We start from the raw sequence: 25,992 nt of genomic DNA, 5'->3' as shown, positions 1-25,992 counted from the left end.
AGCATCAATAAAATCATACATATAATCGGATAAAATATACTTAATGTTACAATCACATAAAAACCACACCATCTGTAGAAGAGCGTATTTAATGTGACAGTGGCTCCGTTTGAACAGCAGCAGCATTCCTGACGTGGAAAAACGCCGCTGAACACCTCCTCACACTTTAAAAGGAGAGCGAGAGAGAGACTTTATATGACCGAGACACGCAGACACACAGAGTTTCTCACATCAGTGTTTGTAACGGACGGAAACTTTAACCAGCAGAAGAATTATCAAGAAAATCAAGACACAAGTTTACAGAGAAGAGGAAGAAACAGGAGACAAAGACAAAGAAGACAAAGAAGAGCACAGAAGAAGAAGAGTTGTATAAATGGAGGATTTGTGCAGTGTGAGCGGTCTGGATCCTCTCTGGGTGAGTTTCACATTAAATAGCAGTTTAGTGCATAATAATAATAATAATGATAGATTTAATATATCTTATTTAATAACAAACTGATATTACATTTAAACTCCTCATACGACGCCAAAACATGTAGCAGGATTTAAGGACGCATTTTCAAAAAAAATTTAAACTACGTTTTAAAAATAAATAAATAAATTTACTTTGTATTTAAATTAGTGAATCACTGAGTCACATGTTAAATTTAAATTTGTATTTCTCATTTATTTAAAGGGTGTTTTTTTTTTAAAGGAGACCTATTTTGCTCATTTTCATTTTTCATAATTGTATTTTGTGTTTCAACATGTTAACGTGCTTTGATGGTCACAAAAACACTGAATTTTCCTAAAACTGCAACTCATTGTGACTTGTGATAATATGCTTTATACAGAAAATTTAACTGACTTGATTTATTTTAATGTGAAATTTTAAAACACCAACAAGGTTGCTCTGCTGCTTCACGCTGCCTCTGGTACGATTCATTTTAATCATTTTTTAAACAAATTGTTCTAATTTTTTAACACAGTTCTGTAAATTTTAAAACCTCTTGGAAGTCCATGAAGCCACGCACAAAATGGATAATACAGACCGGTCATGTAAAAATAGGAAAACCAAAAATTATTTTGAAAAGATATGGATGAAATAATTTCCACAGTTCACAGGATATCCCAAAAAGTTCTGCTTCAACACGTATTTGTTGGCGATTTGCTTAAAAAACGTCATTTTCAGTGTGTTCAGTCTAACTGTGAACACTGATGGTGTTTTCTGGTTTCAGGACTGGAACCTGACCTGGTACACCCCCCGGCCAGACCTGACCCAGTGTTTCCAGCACACTGTACTGGTGTGGTTCCCCTGTATTTACCTGTGGACCTGTTCTCCGTTTTACCTGTTGTACCTGCAGCTCCGCCCACACCGAGGCGCCATCCCGCTGTCCAAACTCTGCTGCAGCAAGACGGTATGAAAACAGGGCTGAGGCTAGACCGGGTCCAGGAATCACAGGTCTCTGGCCCAACCCTGTTCTCTGTGGTCTCTCTAGTCTCTGTGGTCTCTGGTCTAACCCTGGTCTCTCTGGTCTAACCCCGGTCTCTTTGGTCTCTGTGGTCTCTGTATATTCTATGGTCTCCTTGGTCTCTGTGGTCTCTCTGTGGTCTCTCTGTGGTCTCTGTGGACTCTGTGGTCTCTCTGTGGACTCTGTGGTCTCTGTGGTCTCTCTGTGGACTCTGTGGTCTCTCTGTGGTCTATCTGTGGACTCTGTGGTCTCTGTGGTCTCTCTGTGGTCCCTTTGTGGACTCTGTGGTCTCTGTGGTCTCTCTGTGGTCTCTCTGTGGACTCTGTGGTCTCTTTGTGGACTCTGTTGCAGCTCCTGGGTCTCAGTCTGGCGTCCCTCGGTCTCCTGGAGATGTTTTATTTCCTGGTGAAGAGGGACGAGCTCCAGAACCACATGATAATCCTGATGGGTCCGCTGATCCGGAGCCTCACTCTGGTACGTCACTCAGGTGTTGGTTGCCATGGCTCCTGGAGACGGTTGCCTGGAAACCATCAAATCCAAACAGTTTCTCACCTGTTGTCTCTGCGCTCAGTGAAACCTCTCCGTCCTCCTCGTCCTCTCCGTCCTCAGGTCCTTGCTGTCGTCATCATGCAGGCGGACAGGATGAAGGGCGCCCGCTCGTCTGTCCTCCTCTTCCTGTTCTGGACTCTTCTGGTTCTCTGTTCCCTGGTTCGTCTGAGGGTTGATGTGGAGCAGATTATTGATCAGGTATCAGTTATTAATTATCTTTAATTTACGCTCTGATGAAGCTTTGCAGCCTGTCAGCTGTTCATCTGAGGTTCTCGACTTTCAGAGGTCAGCTGATCCTGGTTCAGTTCAGTCTGCCAGCTTTAGTGTTTTCGTCCTCAGAAAGACGAGTTTTGACTGATCCAGATGCAGATCACGTGTTGACACTGGGAGATCGTGTCAGACGGTCTCAGTTCGTTCCTCCTCTTCTTCAGCTGTTGTTCTTCTCTGTTCTTCTCTTTCAGTTGCAGTATTTCACAGCTCTAAATATACTTTCATCTGCATGTGTGAAGTGTGTGTGTGTGTGTGTGTGTGTGTGTGTGTGTGTGTTTTAACTGCTTCTTAGAAAGCACTTCAAATGCAGCCTCTGACATGTTTCCTGGAGATGACGGATGTTTTTTTCTCTTTACTGAACTTTAACAGTCAATAAGTACCTTTAAGTTTCTGAGGAAAAAACTATTAAATAAACGTATACGGAGAAAAAAAGTGTCTTAAAGTAGTTCAAGTACACAGTAATTATTACAGTCATTAGTACTGTAGTTGCACCTTTTTTGCCCGTAACATTTTGGTGACGTTTAATGGTGTTTTCTTGCATGTGATGTGTTGTTAATATGTTTTTGAGGTATGTTGTTTCACTTCTTAGTTCCCCAAAATACAGATTTAATCAACTGCCGCAAGATATTTGATATTTAGATGTGTTCAGAGGTTTTTTTTTTATTGTATTTAATTTATCTTTAATTTGTGTTTGTCGTGCAGTTCTCTGACCTCCGCTCTCTGCTGTTCCAGGGTTTTTCATCAGACGCCGCTCGTTTCGTGGCGTTCTTCATCTGTTTTTCCCTCCAGCTCATCGAGCTCATCCTCAGCTGCTTCTCCGACCACCGGCCCCTCTCTGAAAAACACGCCTACGTGCAGGTACCACACACACGGCTCCATTCAGGTAACACACACACTCCTGCATCCAGTAGGTCACCCTGAGGTTTTGTTCTAACAAGCAGCTGTTGAGATTTATTTAGAGAAACTAAAAACTGAACTTTAACATTGAAATTAATCCAGACATTTCTGAAAGGTTCCAGTTTAGGGTTGCATATTGTAAACACTCTCCCTAATGGATTATCGGTCAAATTTATGATCGATTAATCGTTATTTTACAAATAATAATAATAATAATGCCTTTCCCAAACAATATTTCCTCGGTCAAAGGGCAGGCTCACTTCAGGCTCTCAGTAGCCGACAGGTGTAGAACCGCTCCATTAACTTCAGAGGAGGTTAAATTATTTCATTGTGTGGCTCTTCTACAGTTTTGAATCGTTATCGGACCAATTGGATTAAATTCTGATTGTGAAATTAGTTATTTCTTAGGGTGACGCTAAAAAAAAAGCATCCACTGACTTACAGTATTGTCTTTTACAATGTTGGTCTAGAGGAAAAGTACTTTTCGGCCCAAAGGCGTCACTTGACATACCGAAAAGTTGTAATTCCACTGTTGGGCCACTACAAAAGTCGACTTCAAAGTGTGACATACTTTCTGGGGCCCGGGTCAAAGTGCAACATCGGGAAACCCAGAAGTTAAGTTAAGTAAAGTCCGACTGCCGATCTGCAGTGGCAGCATATCCTGAAGCCCAGCTGATCTCCGACACTACGACACAAAGATCCTCACAGACAAACAGAGCTCTCACTCTCCGTCAGACACGCTGCAAACATGTCCTGCTGTAACTGTGGCTGGTATCAAACCTTTTTAACTGACCTGTGCTTTGTCTTTATCAAACTGCTAAATATGAGTTTCTGTTCAAATAATAATAATAATTGACTCTCATCAGAACCAGTGTCCAGAGGAAGACGCCTCGTTTCTCTCCAAGTTTTTCTTCTTCTGGTTCAGCAGGTACGAACATCACAGCTCAAACTCTCGAATCACCAAAACAACTTATTTGGATCATCTTCAGATTTCTGTTATGATCTTTATTATAACGCTTCGCTGTGTCGAGATTTTGTATCCTTGACAACAGCTGGATTGTTGGATTGTCTCCTTGTCAGTTTGGTGGTTCAGGGTTACCGGCAGCCCCTGCAGGCTGCAGACCTGTGGCCGCTGAGGGACCAGGACACATCGAACCGGATCATGACGGACTTGGAGAGGTTCTGGACCCAGAACTGCAAACAGCTGCAGTATGATACTTTTGATTTAATATTTAGATTCATTTTAATATTTACATGATTTTCTATTTAATCTGAATTAATCTGAAGTAATTAGAGACGTACTGCATATTTTTTCAAATATAAGCCATTCCCGCCCCCCCCCCCCCGTCTGTTTGTTTTGTGGATCTGCAGGGAGGAGCCTGCTGGTTTTGAGCCATCCATGCCGTGGCCCAGTTCCTGGTCCAGATCCTGGTCCAGGTCCTGGTCTCGGTCCTGGCCCGGTGGTTCTGCGGCGCCAACAGAAAAAACACAGCTGCTTAGGAAGAACAGGAAGGGGCGGGGCTACGGCCTCAATCTTCTGCACGCTCTGGGACGCAGCTTTGGGCTGTACTTCCTGTGTGGGACTCTGTGCCTCCTCCTGCATGACGCCTTCATGTTTGCAGTGCCGCAGGTGCTCAGGTGAGCCGGAGACGTCACAGAGACATTCACTGATGTCTGTCCACTTTCAGTTTGTGTGGAGGTGAGAAGAAAAAACTTTATTTAACGTGCCGACAGAGAGAGACTGGAATAATTTCAATTCCACAATCCGAAAACCCTCCAACTGGACTTGTCAGACCAGGACTAAACTGTCTGCACTTGTGTACTGTTGTTGTTGTTGTTGTTGTTCACAGTGTGTTGATTGTTTTTATTTGTTGTTGTTAGTTTGCTGCTGGGCTTCATGCGGGATAAAGACGCTGCAATGTGGAAAGGTTTCTTCTTTGCTGCGCTGCTGTTCCTGCTGTCGTGTCTGCAGTCTCTCCTCCATCATCAGTACATGTTTCACTGCTTCACTGTCGGGATGAGGCTGAAGACGGCCGTCATGGGACTCGTCTACAGGAAGGTGACAGACAGAAAGACCGACAGACCGACAGACCGACAGACAGACAGACAGACAGACAGACAGAGACCTGGCCAGTAGTGCAATAGATTGCGGTGATTTTTTGCTGGCAGCATCTAAAACAGTAAAATGGGTATACCCCATTAGGCCCACTAATTTTTGGCCGGGGACTATTGACTTTATGCTGATGATACAGTCATATATGCTTCAGCAAAGTAACCAAATGGGGCAACTAAGATATTATTATCACATATGAATGGGGTATAAAAGTGGTTTTATCAAAGATAATAAGCTCACCTTGAACATGAAAAAGACAGTCTCTGTGTTTCTCCATCAAAACACTACAATCAGAAAAACACATAACAGTACAGGGAGAAGAAACTGAGATGGTAAATGAATTTAAATTTTTAGGTGTAGTCCTAAATTCCAAACCCAAATTTGACAAATGTTTCAAAAAGATTACAAAGACAGTAAAAGTAAAACAGATCTTATGTCAAGAGGGCGTCAGGGTGTGAAACAAACTTAGTATGATCCATTTTTCTTTGGCCACTGAGCTCTTAAACGGGCACATTTAGTTTGTCAGTATGCTGTTCTGTCAAAACTGTGTTGTTAATGTAATAACAAGCATCATACCGGTCTTCAGGCCTCCCTGTTTTTGAATGATGACTACCATCTGCTGGTGTGGAAGATTCACGCAGGCACAGAACATAATTGCTGGTTGACTATTAGTTCGGTGACTTCATTTGTGGCCAAGACAGAGCGACATGAGGTGGAGCAGCAGGGGGCTTTTGGTCGGTTTGGTGTGTCTGGGCCTTAAAACTTGTGCAGCTAAACTCCTCAGCACCTGGAGCTCACTGACGTGGTCACCGGAGTTCATCTTCAGCACTTCAGACTCAGTGTGCTCATCCAGTATGGAGTTAGAACGGTCTCAGAATGAACGAATGCACACAGAGGGATCACAAATGCGTTTTGGGATTTATACGTAAATGACTTTTCACACAAAAATATTTTTCAGTGCACACACAAATATTTTTTGTTCTATATAACTGCAAAAACAATCTACATATAAATTAATAAGGTTCACAATTGTATGTCTGATGCAAACACAGATATTTCTCGTTTTAAATATATATAATGGAAATCAACAAATATATGTATTAAAATAATTTGCAATTTTCACCAAAAACCCAAATGTATGTTGTGACATTTATACACAAAACGTTGAATCTGTATTTACAAACTGCTCGTGGTTTGTGTGTGGAAGAGTGTGCTTCGATCATAGACAGTTTATAAATGATTTATATTTATGTTTATTATTTACAGTCTAATGCTTCGATTAACAAATGCTGGTTTTTAATCAGGTGATTGTCTGTAACCAATCAGATGTCTCCCTCCTTTTGGCCAATCACAAGAAGGAAACCCAAGTGGGGGCGATATTTTTACTCTTCAGCCAATCACATGAGCTCGCCCGCGCACTGCGCAGCCCCTCCCTCGCGCACGCTCAGTCAAGCTCACTACCGTTTACGCGCGCGATCCCGGGGGAAGTTTCGGGAAACGATGGCGGACAAACAAACACCGGCGCTGAAAATCCACCATAATCATAATCTTCATCATAATTATAATCATAATCTTCATCATAATTATAATCATAATCTTAATCTTAATCAGCATCGTCCTCGCGGACAGCAGCGGACACCGCGAGCACAGAGGCACCGAAACAAGGAAATAATTGAGCCGAGCGGAGATAACACGGTGAACACCGGAGCTGTTTTCCGGTGGCGACGGCTAACCGGAGCGGGGAGTCCTCTGAGCCGGTGAGTTGGCCTCATGTCTGTGATAAATGCTGTGTGTGTGTGTGTGTGTGTGTGTGTGTCGCTGTTAGCTGTGTGCTGTTCCCGGTGCGGCTGCGGAGCTAACGTTAGCTTGTTTCCGATGCTAAGGCCGGTTAGCTGTATTTACCGCAGAGTAATAAACGGTGTCATCGGTTTGGGTTTGTTACTGATATTTTTGTAATCTCTCACATTATAATGTAGTCACCACCGCTGATCAGCTGTCTGTTTACAGCCGGTCTGTTCTCAGACCGCACACGCTAACGTGCTCGTGAGCAGCCTGACGGAAACAGACGTGCTGTCGCTTTTACCGGGAAACATGTCGCTTTTACCGGGAAACATGTCGCTTTTACCGGGAAACATGTCGCTTTTACCGGGTGAATCTGCTGATTGTGTCCGTTCACACGCAGGCTGCCGTTATAGCGCCGCAGTGTTGTGCCTGTCACAGCTGGAGGTCACTGTCACGTAGAGAAATGGCAAAATGTACATTTAGTGGTTAAAAACTGTCAGATTATACATCTTTGTTCTGTTTGTCTTTGCGTGAACCGAATTTAGAGATGTGAGCGTGTTTAACTCTTCTGTGATGTCTGATCGTTGAGTGCTGTTACTGTTTGTAACATTGATTTTCGTGTCTTTTCTTTATGGAAATATTCACCTTTTTGTCTCATTTTTACTCTGGCTGTTATTGAATGTATGAACCTTTAATATCTTATCCTTTTTTTTATCTTTACCAAAAGCCTAATTAGGGATAGGAGTTGGAAACTAGTAATAGCTATAATCTCTCTGTGTGACACATCAGATACTACTTGTTTCAATAGGAGGAAGTTGTACTTATTATCCCTATCATATTTACGATATAACTAAATATTTCTGCTCTTTCCACAGGTCACTGAGATAAAGGCTGGCCTTTGCATCAGGGATCAGATCTTCCAGCACTATTTTTTTAACTGTTATTTTAAAATATAATATTTTTAAATATTATAGTCTTGTTTTATTATTGAACACTTTGTACCATGATGCACATATTTGTCAATAATCTTACCCATGTATTTGTAAGTATATATTTTTATGGTAGTATAATGCACACATTTTTGAATACCTTTTTCTTTAATTTTTAGATGTATTATTCTCTTTGCTTGTATACAGTATGGGAGCAAACATTAAAATGTCAACTGTAAATGTGCTACTGGCCATGTATTCGACCCACCTACCTTGTGTTTCAGTCATCTGCCAAATAAAACTTGTAAATATGTAAAGTGTCATTTGTGTTTTTATAAGCTTCTCAGATATTACTTTTGAGATATTATATATCTATTATTGACTGGAATCTCATTGCTGCAAATGCAGCAGTTTTTAATGTTTACTTTGGTTCAGAAAGTATTGTGATGATAGAATATGGTAATGACTGTCTAACAGGGTCACGCCGAGGTAGCGGCCCGGGCTTTGGGTTATATAATACATATATATATATATATATATACATATATATGCAGTTATTGTCCTTGGAGCTGTCTTCGTCTCATCAGTAGTAGTAGTTGTAGTAGTAGTAGTAGCAGTAGTACACACCAGTCAGGGCTGCAGTGCTAATTCTCTAACTCCATAAGCCAGTTTCTGCTGATTAGCCGAAAACTTAAGTCCAGTAAAGTGAGCCGTGTTTGAATCCTCAGTGAGATCAACAGTAAAGTTTTTTGTATGAATTGTATGTGTGCTGATCAGCTGTTAAGTCAATAAAGTTCTCTGTGTTTGAATCCTCAGTGTCTGCTGACCAGCAGTGCGGCCCGGCGGCGGTTCACTTCGGGAGAAATCATCAACCTGGTTTCAGCCGACACTCAGAAGCTGATGGACTTTGTGGTTTATTTCAACAGCATTTGGGTCACTCCCATCGAGATCGCACTCTGCTTCTACTTCCTGTGGCAGGTAAGAAAAACAACAACAGCCTGACGTGCACACGGCACACACACGTCTGTGGTGTTCATCCTGTCTGTGTTCATTGTTCTTGTTGTGTCTGTCTGTTGCTTGAATTTAGCCGTGACTCGGTTGCATTATTTCTTGCGCACTGCTCTTTGCACTATGTATATAGTTTATCTGTCATTATGTGCACTATGTGCATTGTCTTGTTTTTCTTACCTGTTTGTTGTGGTTGAGCGGAGCACTGTTAAAGTATTCTGATTCTGATTCTGATTCTGATTCTGATTCTGATTAAAGCAGAGCCACATTGGTTACCATGGAGATTTATTTATCCGAGCGGGCGTACAGTAAAGATGTAAAGTGACAATAAAAAGTTGACATTTAAAATAAAAAAAGCTTAAATGGAAATGTTAAGCATTTCCATTTAAGCGTTTAATATCAGTTTTTTTAATATTAGTAATTTTAACTAAACTTTTCCATTTTAAGTTTTATATTTGATATTCTCTTTTGTTGTCTCCATTGGCATTTTTAAATCATCATTTCACATTTTAAATTTGTTTTTTCCATTTCCTTTTTCTTTTTAAGTATAATTATGGCCTGTTAATTCCCAGTAGTGTGGTAAATTAATCATCTTTTTAAGTTTATCTCCTTAAATTTTCTATTTAGACTTTTAATGTGAATTATGGACAAAAATATCCTCCATCGTCCTCTGTGTGTGATTCTCACGGTGTGGAGTTGATTGATCGGTTTTTGGGTTTTTGGGAGTCAGCTGGAAATGAATGAACAGGAAATAAGGATGCCGTCCTGCAGCGTCCGTCACAGTAACGCGGTCCGTCAGAGGCCGATGTTCTGATTTATCAATAGCTTCTGTGATTGATTGTTGATCGATCCACAGCTCCTCGGCCCGTCTGCGCTCGCCGGCATCACAACTGTTCTTCTGATCTTTCCTCTGAACGGATTCATCGCTAAGATGAGAAGCAAACTGCAGGTCAGGGAGCTGTTTTTAGGACTCCTTTCTCCTTCTGCTCGCGGATCAGTGTGTTCCTCTACAGTCTGCTGCTTGTGATTCTCAGGAGGTTCAGATGAAGTTCATGGACGGCCGGATCAAACTGATGAACGAGATCCTGAGCGGGGTGAAGATCTTGAAGTTTTACGCCTGGGAGGAAGCTTTCCTGCGACGCGTCGGCGTCCTGAGAGACGGAGAGCTCCAGGCCCTGAAGAAGTCTCAGATCCTCCACTCCGTCTCTCTGGCTTCCTTCAACTCCTCCTCCTTCCTGGTGAGTCTCACATCTGCCCGCGCAGGCAGCAACACACTTTATTGTTTTCTCATGAACTCAAGATTATTAAAGTGATTTCACTGAGATGTTTCGTCCTCTCTGATCAGATCGCCCTGTCGGTGTTCTCAGTGTACGTGTTGATCGACGAGAGAAACGTCCTGGATGCTCAGAAAATCTTCGTCTCTGTCGCTCTCATCAACATCCTGAAAAATCCTCTGAGTCAGCTTCCCTTCGCCATGAGCACCACCATGCAGGTAAGTCACAGCCAATCAGAACCCTCCGTTCTCCAGGTGTGTCAGTCAGCAGGCAGCACAGTGTCTCCAGGTTTAGCTGGGCTGGATGGGGAGGATCTCTTGAAAAGAAAACTTAAATAATGTTCTTCTATAACTTACTTTATTTCTTTATGTCTGTATTTACCGCGTTCAGTCTCAGGAGTGTTTTCTCGCTGACAGCTGAGCTGGTTGGCAGCGTGTCGTCCTGTGGTGAGTCGGGTCTGCTGGTCAGGAGACGCAGTCTCAGCAGGAGAGCTGCTGATCTTTGCATCCTCGCCACTGATGCTACTTTCACGTTGTTTGAGTTTAAAAAAAATCCAAATGTTGGGTTTGACGTCTGTCTGTTAATGATTGTTAATGATAATTAATGATCGCTGGCTCTTAGACCGTCGGTCTTTGTCAGGTGACGTATCATCACAAAAGCCTTTTGAACCCTCAGTAAAGGATTATCTCATCTTTAAGATAAGTCATGAATATTTAAACTCACCAAGTTACTATTATTTGTTTTAATTAATAGAAATATTTGGGAGAATCTTGTGATTGTGCTCATCAGTGAATGTTGCTCTTTTTCACTTGTTTAGTTTGAAAAGTGGAGACGCTCCTTTTTTTGTGTAAAATGTGACGACTGATCTGTTAAATGTGAATATTATAGACTTTTGTCCTTTTCTGTCCTTTGATCAGGCCGTCGTCTCCCTCAGACGTCTGGGAAACTTCCTGTGCCAGGACGAGCTGAAGCCTGACAACGTGGAGAGACTTCCTTACAGCACAGGTATGACAGAAATATGACATCACACACACACCTGGTCACTTCCACCTGAAACCACGACTGAAACGGTTCTCTGGAGGCGGGGCAAAAAGGAGTGCACGAGAAAACCATTTGTTTTTTCTTTTGTGTTTTGTTTTATATTTTGTGTGAAACAAATCTTGGAGGTTTAATGAGGAGTTTTAATGTTTGTCAGATTCTGAATGAATTCAAATAAATTAATCGTTAATTTTTCTTCTGGGCATCATAAAAGGTTTATTTAATCTGGACTTTTGTCCGTTTTATTGTTCAGGCCTTAAAGGCATTGAATTCATTTTAAATATCCTTTTTTCTTACTTTGCTTTGTAAAATCTCAAAATAATTGGAAACATCTATTTAAAAAACCTTTTATGATGAGTATTTGATAAGCGGAATAAACCCACATACAGAGTGAGAAACACAAAATCCGTAATGAAAAAACACCAATAAATGCTAATTATTTTCCAACTCTGACCAGATCTAAAGTTTTTAGTGGACCAAAAATGAAATGCTTTATATTACAATAAACATTTAGGCAAAATTGTTCCTAACTCTACGTCAAGAAAAACGATGTTGGTTCATTGGTTTGTTATTGTAAAATTGAACTTAAATTTCATCCTGAGCGGCATTTTAAAAAAGATATGAAGTATTAAATTTAATTTTCCTGAAGCTGTAGGAACCCTGTTTCAGTCACTTACATAATCCAAATTTTATTCATATTTCTGTAGACAAAGACAATCTAATGACCTTCAGATGAATGTAAGAATAGAAAGGACCGACGGATCTCCTTAGAACCACGTGTAACTGAGGGGAACCCTGTTCTGTGTTCAGACGGACACGGCGTGGTGGTCCAGGGCGCCTCCTTCTCCTGGACCAATGACGGGCCGCCGTGTCTGCGGAGGATCGACGTGAGGGTGAAGACGGGCTCCCTGGTGGCCGTGGTCGGTCACGTGGGCTCGGGGAAGTCGTCCCTGCTGTCGGCCATGTTGGGAGAGATGGAGAGGAGGAGCGGCTTCGTCTCCGTCAAGGTGACGACAAACATTTTCTCCGCTCTTTAAAATGATTGATGTTTGCACCGTTAAGACTTCGTTTCATGAAACTTTCACACACTACATACGTGATGATGTCATCTTAAGGGGTGGAGCCAGAGGGAGAGAGGCTGTAATGAGCATGTGCAGAGGTCCACGCAACTAAATGCCTTTGATGCGTTAACCCTTCGAGCCCTTTGGGCCCATTTTAAAAAATATTATACATTAATATTATTTTCTACTTTCATTGAACTTTTTTACCCACATCAGTCCTGATCCTAAATATCAAATATTCATTCTTTTTTTTTTTTTTTTTTTTTAGAATTTTAACCCTTTAAATGGCAGGTTTTTGTCATGATGCCACTATTTTTTTAGATGGAAAATACACAAAATTATATCTAAATATTTTCAATATACTCATGCATCGCATGCAAAGTAGATTTTTTGTGATTGTCACAGTCTGGGATATGTCAGTGATTAGCAGCTACACTAAACTAGCCAAAAAAAAACCAACAAGAAAATAGTTCAGAAAAAGTGCTGAAATAAAGAGACTGTGTTTTTAATTGACATATTATGTTAATTTTTTTCTGGAACATGATTTTAAAACAAAAAATTATAATTACAAATATATCTTTCTGGACACCCCCTCCACCCCTTCTTTTATTTTTTAAATTTATTTTCTTATAATTCTCCCTTTTTTTATAGAACACATTTGGGGGCAAAATTTCTCGCAATTTCTGTCTTAACGGGTTTCAAAGACTAACCTGTCTGTGGTGGTGCAGGGTTCAGTGGCCTACGTCCCACAGCAGGCCTGGATCCAGAACGCGTCCCTGAAGGACAACATCTTGTTTGGTGGGGAGAGGAAGGAGAGCTGGTACCATCGTGTGCTGGAGGCCTGCGCTCTGCTGCCGGACCTGGACATCCTGCCCGCCAGAGACAGCACAGAGATCGGGGAGAAGGTACCAACACTGACAACACATTGTTCATTGTCACCTCGTTGTCTGAAAATGCATTTATTTATTTTTGTTAATTTACCCTTAGAGACTGTTCTGTTAACCCTTTCCCCACCGGGACTGCCAACTCCAATGCACATGCCGTGCTTCTCGTGCTTTTGGGCTCTGTCTCACGTTCTCATGACGCCGAGGATAATCTCACGCCAAAACACAGCGAGGGCAGAAGTGTTGAACAATCGTGTAAAAAAGTGAAGGACTTTGACTGTAGAACAGCTGAGTGTTTGACAGCCACAGCATTTGATCATCACGGATCAAACAGCTGATTGTCCGACATCGCTCCGTGTCTCATCCAGCTGCTCGCGCTGAGCTTTCGTTATTATTACCAGGGGCAGATGTAATGTTTTGGGGGCCTGGGGCCACAAGCACATGAATATTAAAGCGGGCCCTAAAGGGTTAATGATGTATCCACTGACTGCAGGGTCTGAACCTGTCTGGAGGTCAGAAGCAGCGGGTGAGTCTGGCTCGGGCCGTTTACAGGAAATCCGATGTTTACCTGCTGGACGATCCGCTGTCGGCCGTTGATGCTCACGTGGGACAACACATCTTTGACCGAGTCATTGGACCCAGAGGACTCCTCAAAGACAAGGTGAGACCAGGAGCAGCGCCGGGCTTTGAGGCAAATGTTTAACAGTGGCCAGAAGTGGAATTGGCCCAAAATGACTTTCTCTTAGTGACTGACTTACTTTGGGAAAGAGACGTCTGTAAATCTGTGGATAAATTCTTTTGAGTGTCAAAACTGTCACAAAATGACTGATTTAACTATATAAACCATAAAACTGTGGTAGTCAGACACTACATAAAAGCCAGGCTAAAAAGATGAGCTTTTAGTTTAGGTTTTGTGGTGTATTATGCTTTGTTTCTTTAGGTTCCTATTTTGGTTAGGCAACGAGGTCAAAGGTCTAGGGACGGTTAGACCTTGAAGCCACGCGTACAAAATACCGGCCCCAGGTTAAAAGTAACATGGAATGAGGCTCCTTCCAAATAAGGACATATTTGTGGGGTCTTGTGATTGATCACAACAGGTGAAAAGTTGTTTACTGACAAATGTATTGATGCCTGTACCAATGTAAGAGACTTGCATGAGCTGTAAGATAGAGAGATTCGCATTGGTCCTGAATCCTCTCCCAGGCAGACCATGGTGCCTGGTGGATGCTGAACTTTGTTGTAATAAATTGATTATTATGCAACTAAGTCAGTGTCAGCGGAGGTTTCTTCATCGTCTGCACATCATTGCTACTTAAGAAACAACTACAGATTCAAAGTATCAATTCAATGGACAAGAGGAGCTGTTTGCAGATGTTTGTCAGTGAAAACCTGACGTTCTGCTGCGCCTTTTCACCTGATAACTTAAGATCCAGATGTTCAGGAGGTTTTACCGGGAGCTGAATTATCCACACTTCTTACTAAAAATCTGTTTTTCTGATGCGCCAGTGTTTGTTTGGTTATTTTGGGATAGTGTAGAAACATAGTCGAGGACCTGCTCTCTATGTCAGATATAAACGACTCATTCTGAGGTAACAAGAACACAACCATCGTTATTTTCAGTGATCATACACCAAAAAAAGGTATTTTATTGTTTTTCTGACAGTAGAGCCTCATAAATGTTACACAAAACGATTGAATGAAAATTACAGAAAAAAAACTCTAAGGCTCTTAAAATGTTAAAATGCCTTTATTTCTGCAGCATGGTCACGATGAACCTTAAAAACACTTTCTTCAGGAAGTCAAACCGATCTCAAGACGCCAAAGGTCTTTTTCTATTGGTCAACCACCTATAGGATTCTTACACCTGTGTCTGGGGGCGTGGCCTGGAGGTGTTTACGTATTCCAGCGCATGACATCATTGATGTTTGACTCCATGACGAAAGCTCGTATGCTGACCATGCCGTAGAAATTAAGGCATTTTAACATTTTAAGAGAGTATAGTATGAATCCTGGTATCAAAGAGCACCTCGAACAGACGGACTTCTGAGTCCAGGAACTTTTCCTTTTCATGCATCTCTGATTACTGTAAATTACTTTGGGGATAAAAGAGCTAGTTACGTGAAATGACGTCATGAATAAATGTTACGTGAGTGCTGACGTGTTTTTCAGACGCGGGTGCTGGTGACTCACGGCCTCAGCTTCCTGTCTAAAGCAGACCTGGTCCTGGTGATGGAGGAGGGTCAGATCTCAGAGATGGGCTCCTACACGGAGCTGATGGACAGGAAAGGAGCCTTCGCCAGATTCATCCACACATTTAACGTAAACCAGCGCAGAGAGAGCCCCACCCCCAGAGACAAGAGTGAGACGCTGAATTAACGGAGCAGAAATTACACTGAACTAACAGGAGAAAAAAACTGCAGTAAATAAAGTATCTGGGCTCAGATGGAGCACACTGCAGTCTGTTTACAGTAATACAGTTTGTGTGTGATTCGCAGGCAGCAGGAAGTCGGTGTCTCGCCTCAGCATGACGGATTTCTCCATCGATCTTTCTCAGGAGCAGCTGATCAGGTAGACAAACTACACACAAAAGTGTCAGCTGATAACAACACAGACACACCTTCAGATGATTTTATGTACAATGATAATACAGCCTTGTATGTCAGTAATAATACACACATTGAATATAATAGATCACAAAAACTTTAAAAAGTCACTGATAATCTGATTGGTTGTCTGCTGGGAAAACGTTTTATGTCTGTGAGATTATTACAGAAAAAACAGCAGTTTTTAGACTATAATTAAACATCGGAAACTTGTGTCGGGTGCTCATCGAAAACACGAACCAACAGGACAAACAAGACGAAAATACAAGTGAAAAACCTGAAAAGCGAGGAGGAAATACATGAAATAACTTCTATAACAGTGATCATTAAAAGATCATTTCAATGATTTAGGCACCGTTAGAGGCTTCTCTGACGTCCTCGTTCCTGATGAACTCTTGTTTTTATCAGGACATGAACCGCACGTTACGCTGTTGATTTATTCAGCGGTGCCACAGATCCACAGAACGTCTGTTGCCTGCTGTGATGTCGATCTGTGTGTGTGTGTGTGTGTGTGTTTCTGTAGCTGTGTGTGCTGATGTTTGCAGATATGTGTGTGTGTTTTCTGTGTGTGTTCCAGCTGTGATATGAGCAGTGCCAGTGTTCAGGTGATGGAGGCTGTTGATCAGGACTTGGACGCTGAGGATGCTGGGAAGCTCACAGAGGTGGACAAAGCTCACACAGGAAGGGTGGGTCCTTCTTTTACAAAGTACAATTCAAGAAAACTTCACTGTCCACAAATGTGGAAATTTGCCTTCAGTTTAGCTGAAAATACATAAAAGATATGCCCAAAAAACATGAAATAAAAAACAACATAACTACATTCTAGATGAAAATAAGTCTCAGTGATTCACATTCAAGCAAATATAATTTACAGTAAATGAATATTCATATGATATTGTCATGCCGTGCAAAAACCTGCAGCAAAGTCTCAGATCATCATCCCGCAGTACCTCGAGTCCCCGTATCACCTTCACAGGACGTGACAGAAGAGTGCTCGCAGATATTTCTGTTTGCTGCCGGTAGTCTGTAACGCCTCCCAGGGTAAAAGTTTGAATTCACTGTGTCGTGGATGAGAAGATTCATTAATAACTCTTTCAACTGCAGACTACCGGCAGCATGAACATGAGCATATTTTTATTGTAATTTCTGCTCAAATGTGTATTAAAGAAATGTCTCACAGATTGCACACATTGCAAGAAAAGTACCTTAAAAGTAGTCTTAAATAGAGAGGACGAAATACTAGAAAATTACCACCCTCAGAAAAAGAGAAAGTGTCCAGAAAACTGTAATAATTGTAATAATTTTTTTTCATGGCTTTTTAAGTTGCTTGTTTCCTCCTTTTTAAGAGATGAAACCAATCTGCTCAGGTTTTAAAGGGTTAATTGTGGAAATACTACGCTCTAAGCAGCTTTGCGACAGCGTCTGTGTGAACACCTCGTGTGGGCGGGGCATGAGATAAAGTTTTCATTCACTTTATTTTTAAATGATGTTTGAATGGATGCAAAGACAAAAACTGAAACTGCAGCAAATGTCCACAGTAACAGCGCAGTGTGGGACTGACGAAGCTCGTCTCCGGTTTCAGGTGAAGCTGCAGATGTACAGAGAGTACTTCAGGACTGTCGGCCTGACCTTCATCATGACCATCATCTTCCTCTGTGCCTTCCAGCAGGCCGCCTCGTTGGCCTACAACTACTGGCTGAGCCTCTGGGCTGACGAGCTTCCCGTCAACGGCACGCAGATTGACCACGAGCTGAAACTGAGCGTTTTCGCAGCTCTGGGCTGCACCCAGGGTGGGTCAAAGGTCAATACGCACGTCATGTGAATAACAGATAGATACAGACAGACAGATGGGTTAGGTATGTAAAAAACTCAGAGCGAATGAGTGAGATGAGAGTATTTCCATCCGTAGCGGAAAGTGTAATGACACACCATAGAAGAAGACCAGGATCCGAGCATTACCAGTTTCCACGGTGACAGAACGGGCTGCATTTTCAAAGATCGCGCTCTGGAACCAGGTTCCAAAAGTTTGCGCTTTCAGGCCCTCAAACGCTGCTGTGCTGTGAGCAAAAGGCCAAACTGCAACAAAAGTTTATTGTTTCGTGAAACAGCAGTCGCCGTGTAAACGGCCCCTAAACGCAGTCATCACGTCTCGACACTGCAACGCTGCCCCAGTAAAACCAGTCTGTTGTGTTTAGGGATGGCCATGTTTGGGACTACGCTCGCCATCGCTCTGGGTGGAATCGTAGCATCGCGTCACCTTCACGCCGACCTCCTCCACAGCGTCCTGCACTCGCCCATGTCTTTTTTCGAGGTGACGCCCAGCGGAAATCTCCTGAACCGCTTCTCCAAAGAGATCGACGCCATCGACTGCATGATTCCCGACGGGCTGAAGATGATGCTGGGCTACCTGTTCAAGCTGCTGGAGGTCTGCATCATTTTGTTGTTGGCCACGCCCTTCACAGGGCTGGTGCTCCTCCCCCTCACCTGCGTCTACATCTTCATACAGGTAAACGTTCTCCTGAATGTTATCTGGACGTTTCTGAGGTTCAACTGAAGCATCTGGTCATTAATATTTTTGTGGTTCTGGTCTTCAGAGCTTCTACGTGGCGTCGTCGTGTCAGCTGCGACGACTGGAGGCAGTGAGTCGCTCGCCAATCTACAGCCACTTCAACGAGACAGTACAGGGCGCCAGCGTCATTCGAGCCTTTGGCGAACAGGGATTCTTCGTCCTACAAGCCAACCGTCGCATCGACAGCAACCAGGAAGCTTACTTCCCTCGCTTTGTCGCTACCAGGTTGATCCTAATGACCGAAAGTGCCTTTACAACATTTTCAGTTTGTGCTGTTACAACAAAATTGACTTCAATTCATTTCTTCAGTTTCATTTCTCTCAACAGTTATTGGTTTATGCTTTGTCATCCTGCAGAGTTAAATCTTCTCATCCAAATCTTTTTGAATTTTATAATAAATTGACTTTGTTCTCGGAGTATATCACTCCTGACTGCGCCGTCTCTGCAGCAGAAATTGGTGTTACATGATCAGAGAAAATTAAGCAAAGGGCTGTGACGTTTGCTTACGTAGAAAATGAACTATTTCCAGAACGCACTGAGCTGCAGCGGATTCGTTTTTCCACCAGAAACAATACGTCAGCCAGCCGATAACAAACATTTGAAGCGGGGCGCCCAGGAGCTCACCTGGGCCATGACCTTTCTGCAGCAGACGCAGCTTCCTCCAGTTTTTGGGTGTTAGCTGCATATCATCCCCCTCTCCTCCTTTCACACTGAAGCTATACTGTCAAAAAAATAATAATATTTAAAGAATTTGAGGTGAGAAACTGGCAACACAGTCACAGAATATTGGCTGCTGAGTTTTCCTGTTTGTTTCACAGCCAAACGGAGCTCTAATATGTGTTTCATTTTAGGGAAGAAGTAGGCAAAACAGTCACAGGATATCAGGTTGTATCTGAGCGGTGCTGCTGAGATTTAAAGTTTGACCTGAATATTGGCTGCGCTGAGAAGGAGCGAGATGATTGTGCAGTTAAAGCCGCAGTAAATTTCACCACTTTCAGTTTATTATTATTGTTCGGATACAAAGCTGACTGAGAATTTACTCTGATAACAGTAATGTAATAATGTTTTGTGCATGTTTATAGTATTATATTTTTGCTGAGAGTTTTTATTTTTTACTGGTTTCTGTCAGGTGGCTGGCGGTGAATCTGGAGTTTTTGGGGAATTTGTTGGTTTTGGCTGCAGCCATCTTGTCGGTGCGAGGTCGAGATGAACTCAGCCCCGGGATCGTGGGATTGGCAGTGTCGCACTCTCTCCAGGTCAAAAACTGTTTTCACTCCAGACGACTCAACTGCGTTTTTACCAAATGGTCCTGAGGGAGTTTTCCTATTTACGATTGATCCAGAATGTGCAGCTCAGGTCAAGAATATTTTGTTAGTACTATTTAGTTTATACAGAAGTAAAACAAGTTTTCAGACAGCAGACCCATTGTAACCATGGTAACCAGACACATCCTCCAGCTTATAACATCATGATTGGTATATTTATCCTTCAGACAGCTATTTGATTTCTATCTATATTTAAAGCTCATATCGTCATGAAAAACCTGGAAAAGTCATGGAATTTACAAATAACAATTTCCAGCTCTGGAAACGTTTTGGAGAATTGAATATGCCTCGGAAAGTCATGGAAAACTGTTCAACTTTACACTTTAGTCACATCACTTGATGTAATGTTGTTCTCATTTACCAAATTTCTAAACTTCGGATTGTGACGCCAGGAATATTTATTTATTCACATTTTTTATTTTCCAGTGAAATATTCTGTTTATTTGGTGACTTTACTGATGCAAACATGTCTGATGCTGCTTTGGAAAAAAACATTTAGTTACATTTAAGTATTCACTGTTAATCCTGTTCTTAATTCATATTTGTTTGAATAATATATCTTTTTAAAAAGCTATAACAGGGTTATGAAAAAGACCTGTAAAGAGAACAGTACCGATAGAGTACTGATAAGAGTAGTGTTTGTTTGCTTTAAATACATGGAAATGTATTTGGTAGAAATGTATATTGTCCCTGAGTATCATGCTGTTTGACAACATCAGTGAGTTAATAAAATATTATGGTCTCCACGGGAACGTCTAACGATGGTGTCCTTTGTGTTTGCAGGTGACGGGAATCCTGAGCTGGATCGTTCGATCCTGGACGGACGTGGAGAACAACATCGTGTCGGTGGAGAGAGTCAAAGAGTACGACCACACGCTCAAGGAGGTCAGCTGCTGAGCGTGGAAACTGTAATCTGTGACTCACCGTCCAGCAGCTCTGAGACGCACCTCAAAGCTCGTCTCAGCGTCATTATTGAAGCTGTTTCTTTTGATGGTTTATATTTTTTACTCACATGACATTGTTACCGAGCTTTAATGATTACGCTGCGAGTTTCAGTATACCGCCGTCCTGACCCGATGTGTCTCCCCAGGCACCGTGGACCCTCGAGGGAAGTTTACTGCCGGCCTCCTGGCCCTCCACGGGAAACATCCAGCTCGAGGACTACGGACTGCAGTACCGTAAAGGTTTGGACTGGGCTTTAAACAACATCTCCATCAACATCCAGGACAGAGAAAAGGTCAGCAAAGATCAGAGTCAGGCTGTAAACATGTTCAGTGACGCTGTAAAGTTGAGCATTTTAACATGACTGTCTGCAGGGATTTACTCTGTTTTATAGCCAGGTGGCCATTCGACGAACTGCAGTTTTTGACACCTCCACATTAGCTTAAACTTTTGCATCGGCTTCATTTTTAAGCATTTTTAAGTTTGCAGCTTTGGAAAAACTGCTAAAAGATAAATAAGTATAAAAGCAAATGAAAAGTGCAAAACAAAGTTTACGTAATACTTTTGACTGTTGTCAGTTACACTTTCTGACCTGACTTTTGACTTTTGTTTTTCAATGATTGTTTATTGTGTTTTAGTTTGTATCCACATCCACACGTTGCTTTCATATTAACACTTTTTTTCCACACTCAGAGACAGAACGAAAACAAGACAAACATGAAGGAGAGAAAAGCAGAACAGTCTCGGTTACAGACATCTGTTTTCAAACAAGGACACACACACACATAGATGTGTGTGTGTGTGTGTGTGTGTGTCTCTCTCTCTTGAAGTTCATACATCCGATAGTCTGACGGTTTTTTCCACTGTTTCTTAGATCATCCATTTCCTCCATTTTCCATCCAAAACTTCCTCTCCGTCTAAGCTTGTAGGTCATTTTTTCCACAGTGTAAATATTTCTTAGAATTTGTAACCGATTTTCTGTGGTAGGAGGTTCAGTCTTGTACCAATTTTCTTTCGATGCTTTCTTGCTCGTGATCGATAATATTTTGAATTTTTCCACGGCACATAACTTTGCATCCCGTAGGTATTTCATATCCCAGAATTTCTTTAACTGTAGCGTTCACATCTTCCCAGAATTGCTATAACCTGAAAATGTGTCTGTGGTTTGCCTCTTTATTCTCACACATCTGCTAACAGGATTGCTGTGAATCAGTGTTTTTGACTTTTTATTTGAGGTATAATCAAGTAGCGGGTTAAACTTCCATCTGAACTCCCTCCACGTCTTTAAATTTTCAGCGGCGGGTTGTGATTTGCACTAAGCCATTCTTCAGTTGTAATTTAAATTTTCACTTCCATCCCCCAATTCGTCTTGATGTAAATCGGACATATGACTTTATGATGATATAATAAATCGGCGTCTGAAGAGTGGAGTTCACTCTGAAGAGTCAATGAATTTGCAGGTCGGGATTGTGGGAAGGACGGGAGCTGGGAAGTCATCTCTGGCTTTGGGAATCTTCCGCATTCTTGAAGCAGCGAAGGGACGAATCTTCATCGATGGGATCGACATCGCTCAGATCGGCCTTCATGATCTCCGCTCCAGAATCACCATCATTCCTCAGGTCAGTTCAATTCATAGTATACTGTAGTATGTCGAAAAAATTGCAGTGTAGTATTTTAACGTAGTCATTGTATACTATGTTAAAAAAAACATTTAAAAAAACAAAGTATAGCATGTAGAACAAGTCATGCTATAATATATTGAGAAAAAAGTCATAGTATCGTATGTTGAAGAATTGTCATATAACATGTCAAAGAGTCATAGTATCCATGTTGAAAAACTACATAGTATAGCATGTCAAAATAACTCATAATATCACATGGACATGTATTGTGTGTGGAAAAAACTTCTAGTATACACTGTGAAACAAAGTCATAGGCTGTGTTTGGATAAAGTTAACCTCAGTATGCAGTAATCCACTACATACTGCATACTGCGTTTGACATGCAGTATCCACTACATACTGCATACTGCGTTTGACATGCAGTATCCACTACATACTGCATACTGCATATGATATGTAGGATGCAGTGTTTGGCAGTAGTATGCGGTATCCACTATATACTGCATACTGCGTTTGACAGTAGTACGCAGTACAGCTGTTCAGGTGGATCCTGCAGTTTGCTGAGTCAGACATGGCTGGTTTCCGGTTTTTGAAAGCGGAAGCAAACAATAGCAAAACCGGTTTGAAGCAGAGTAAACAGGTGACGTCGCGGCGTCGCGGGTTCGATTCCGGCTCGCGGTCCTTTGCTGTGTGTTTCCTCCGTTTTCTGTCTCCCCCGTTTATGTCACTCTCGCTATAATAAAGAAATTAAAGGCAAAGAAATAATCTTTAGAAAATGAAGAATAACTTCGCTTATGTCTCCTTTGTAATTGTACTCTTATTGGCAGACACTGGTATGTAGTTTACCTGTAGTTTAACAGTACTGTAAATGATATGAATAATACTGGCATATGGTGGATTTTGCATTTGCATACTTCATTTTGACAGTGCATACTGCAAGTGTAGTAGGTGGTTTCGAGCACAGCCGTAGTTTAGCATGTTCAAGAAAACTGATTTGCAAAATAATACAAAAAATCATAGTGTAGTACGTTACCTAAAAAAGCATAAAAATGTCAAAGTATAGTATGTTGTCAAAAGTAGCCTAAAAAAGCAAGAAAAAAGTCTTAATATGGGGTCCAAATTGGCATTAAAAAGTCATTTTGTAGTATGTTGTCCCAAACGACATAAAAACATCATAGTATACCATGTTGTCGAAAATGGCATAAAAATGTCAGTTTCATATGTTAGCATTGCATTTCGTCCAAAATAGCTTGAAAAAAGTCACAGTGAACGGTGTTGTCCAAAGCAGAATGTAAAATGTAAATTGTAACAAATTGTATAGCATGTCTTCCAAAATAGCACAAAAACTTTATAGTATAGTATGTCTTCCCAAAATGTGTGAAAGTGGCAATGTATAGAAATGTGTAGTCTTCCAAAATAGCATGATAAAGTCAGAGAATAGTATTGTGTTCAAAATAGTATAAAAAAAGTCACAGCATCGTATGTCGTTCAAAACTGCACAAAAACTTTATAGTAAAGTTTGTAATACCAAGACTGCACAAAAATGTCATAGTATTGTATCATAAAAACATGATGGTATGTTGTATGATGGTTCCTTAAAGTGGCGCTACGTTATCAAACTTTTAAGAACCCCGAGTCTCTGACTTTTGTTTCAGATGCTCGGGAATGGTCAGTTTAGTTTCTAAAAATATCTCCTGAGTGTCTGATCGCACACGTTGCTCTGCTTTAAGGTGTTCTCGTACCTCTCATTCCCAGGACCCCGTGCTGTTTTCAGGGTCTCTGAGGATGAACCTAGACCCGTTTGATACCTGTTCGGAGGAGGATCTTTGGAAAGCTCTGGAACTGGCTCATCTCAGCGGCTTTGTGTCCGCACTGCCACAAAAACTGGACCATCTGTGCTGCGAAGGAGGAGAGAACCTCAGGTAGATCACCTACGACCCATGATGCACCAGAGTCACCTGCTCTGGTGCAAAGTGTAAAGCAGGCATGTCCAAAAGTCTGGCCCTGGGGCCAATTGTGGCCCTTGAGCCAATTTTCAATGGCCCTTGGCTTGACTTTGAAAATATACTTGATGTGGCCCACCACAAAATATTGGTTAATTTAGCAATATCACTTTGCATTTTTTTGCAGAGCACCTTCCAGCAGCAGGACTTTGTTAGTGTGTAGACGAGCATCAGGCAGAACTAGTCAAACTATTATCCACAGCAAAGAGTGGCAGACTCACGAAGACTGCCGCCTTTTTTTCACTGAATGATGAAACAGTTGTGTTTGTCTCGTTTGAATGGGATCTGAAAAAACAAACAAACGTTAGTTGCGAGACGCGTCCGTCCCCCGAGTGTTTTTCACATTATCTGATCTGGCCTCCGCTGAAAACCGCCGGGACTCCCCTGATGTAAAGTGTGGTGTCTGTCTGCAGTCTCGGTCAGAGGCAGCTGCTGTGTTTAGCCAGAGCTCTCCTGAGGAAGACCAAGATCTTGGTTTTGGATGAAGCGACTGCAGCTGTGGACCTGAAGACAGACCAGCTGATCCAGTCCACCATACGCACTCAGTTTGACGACTGCACCGTCCTAACGATCGCACACCGCCTCAACACCATCATGGACTACACCAGGTACCATCTGCACTGATTCCTTTTCATGTCATTTATTTGGCACGTTTGTCTTTTTTCCATTTTGTTTTCGTTGTCGTCTAACTGCCCGTCTGTTCCTCAGAGTCATTGTGATGGACCGAGGCTCCGTCGCAGAGATGGACTCCCCCTCTCAGCTGCTCCGCGCGCAGGGTCACTTTTATCAGATGTGTGTGGAGGCTGGTTTGGTCTGACATACGTTTGCTCAAACTGTGTTGATGTACGGATATTTGAAACAACAACTGAAACATCAGCATCAGTTACATTTCAGTGTTTAATTATCAAACTGACGGAAATATGAATTTGATTTTGCACTGAGCATGTGCAGTTAGTCACATGACTGCCTCCCCAGCTAACATTGTCCTTTCTTATTAAAGCTCAGTCGTTTAGGAAAATATCAAAACTAAGGAGACTTTCATCAGATTCTCCACTTCGTTACATCGACAGGTGGGCGGGGCCACCTCTGCCGTACGGTCTGATTGGTTGTTGTGGTTGGCTGTAGCGCGTTTGTGTTTTGAGGATACTTTGGTGCCTCTTATCGTTGTCTCCATCATCTTCCACTGGATATTTTCATCTTTAACACTTGAAAAGAAACGAAAGTCTTGATCTTGTAAAAATTCCTTCATGTATTTTGTGTTCTTTGATCTAAATAATACAAACAAACTGGAATAAATGAGTGTAAACTTGTTGCTTTTACTTCATTGAGTTATCCGTTTTTATTCGCTCGCCCTGCGCAGCTCGAGTGTTCTCCTCCATTTAACTAAATTACTTGCAATAAACACAAAAAGTCATATAAAGGTTGCAAAGTTTAAGATTAGTTTCAATGGACCAAGGATCAGTCAAAACTCAAACAAAAATGATACAAAAATTATAACATAGCATAACATCAAAAATAAAAGGTCATGGTAAAGTATATCACCAAAACAGAAACTCATATATTATAGATATAATATTGTATCTGTTCTTTGCAGAGTTTGCATGTTCTCTGGCGTTCGCCCACATTTCAAAAACATGCAGGTAAATCTGAATTCTCTAAATTGGCTGTAGTG

The 25,992-nt window shown here is 41.8% G+C and overlaps 1 protein-coding gene across 1 annotated transcript; it reads left to right on the top strand.

The window, feature by feature from the left end:
- Positions 1 to 373: 373 nt before the first annotated feature.
- On the top strand, positions 374 to 25,137 carry LOC121945446 (multidrug resistance-associated protein 1-like). Its single transcript, XM_042489604.1, has 30 exons — positions 374 to 415; positions 1,218 to 1,397; positions 1,803 to 1,925; positions 2,061 to 2,198; positions 3,003 to 3,122; positions 4,034 to 4,095; positions 4,248 to 4,376; positions 4,593 to 4,805; positions 5,049 to 5,226; positions 8,808 to 8,969; positions 9,856 to 9,948; positions 10,034 to 10,237; positions 10,345 to 10,491; positions 11,191 to 11,278; positions 12,122 to 12,318; positions 13,101 to 13,277; positions 13,750 to 13,917; positions 15,426 to 15,615; positions 15,752 to 15,824; positions 16,437 to 16,545; positions 17,442 to 17,649; positions 18,055 to 18,365; positions 18,454 to 18,653; positions 19,558 to 19,684; positions 20,537 to 20,638; positions 20,844 to 20,990; positions 22,156 to 22,314; positions 24,073 to 24,239; positions 24,734 to 24,928; positions 25,029 to 25,137. The coding sequence occupies exons 1-30, from the start codon at positions 374 to 376 to the stop codon at positions 25,135 to 25,137; spliced, it is 4,518 nt and encodes a 1,505-aa protein (XP_042345538.1).
- The last annotated feature ends 855 nt before the right edge of the window (positions 25,138 to 25,992 follow it).

Source organism: Plectropomus leopardus, chromosome 7 (genome assembly GCF_008729295.1).
Source record: "Plectropomus leopardus isolate mb chromosome 7, YSFRI_Pleo_2.0, whole genome shotgun sequence".
Taxonomy (NCBI): Eukaryota; Metazoa; Chordata; class Actinopteri; order Perciformes; family Serranidae; genus Plectropomus; species Plectropomus leopardus.
This window is presented reverse-complemented; position numbering and strand designations above follow the sequence as displayed.

Bases quoted from the DNA above. Each gene is read 5' to 3' on its own strand.
- LOC121945446 (XM_042489604.1), top strand. From the start codon at position 374: ATGGAGGATTTGTGCAGTGTGAGCGGTCTGGATCCTCTCTGG. The intron at 18,366-18,453 runs GTAAACGTTCTC...TCTGGTCTTCAG, and splicing joins GCGTCTACATCTTCATACAG to AGCTTCTACGTGGCGTCGTC. The intron at 20,639-20,843 runs GTCAGCTGCTGA...GTGTCTCCCCAG, and splicing joins ACGACCACACGCTCAAGGAG to GCACCGTGGACCCTCGAGGG.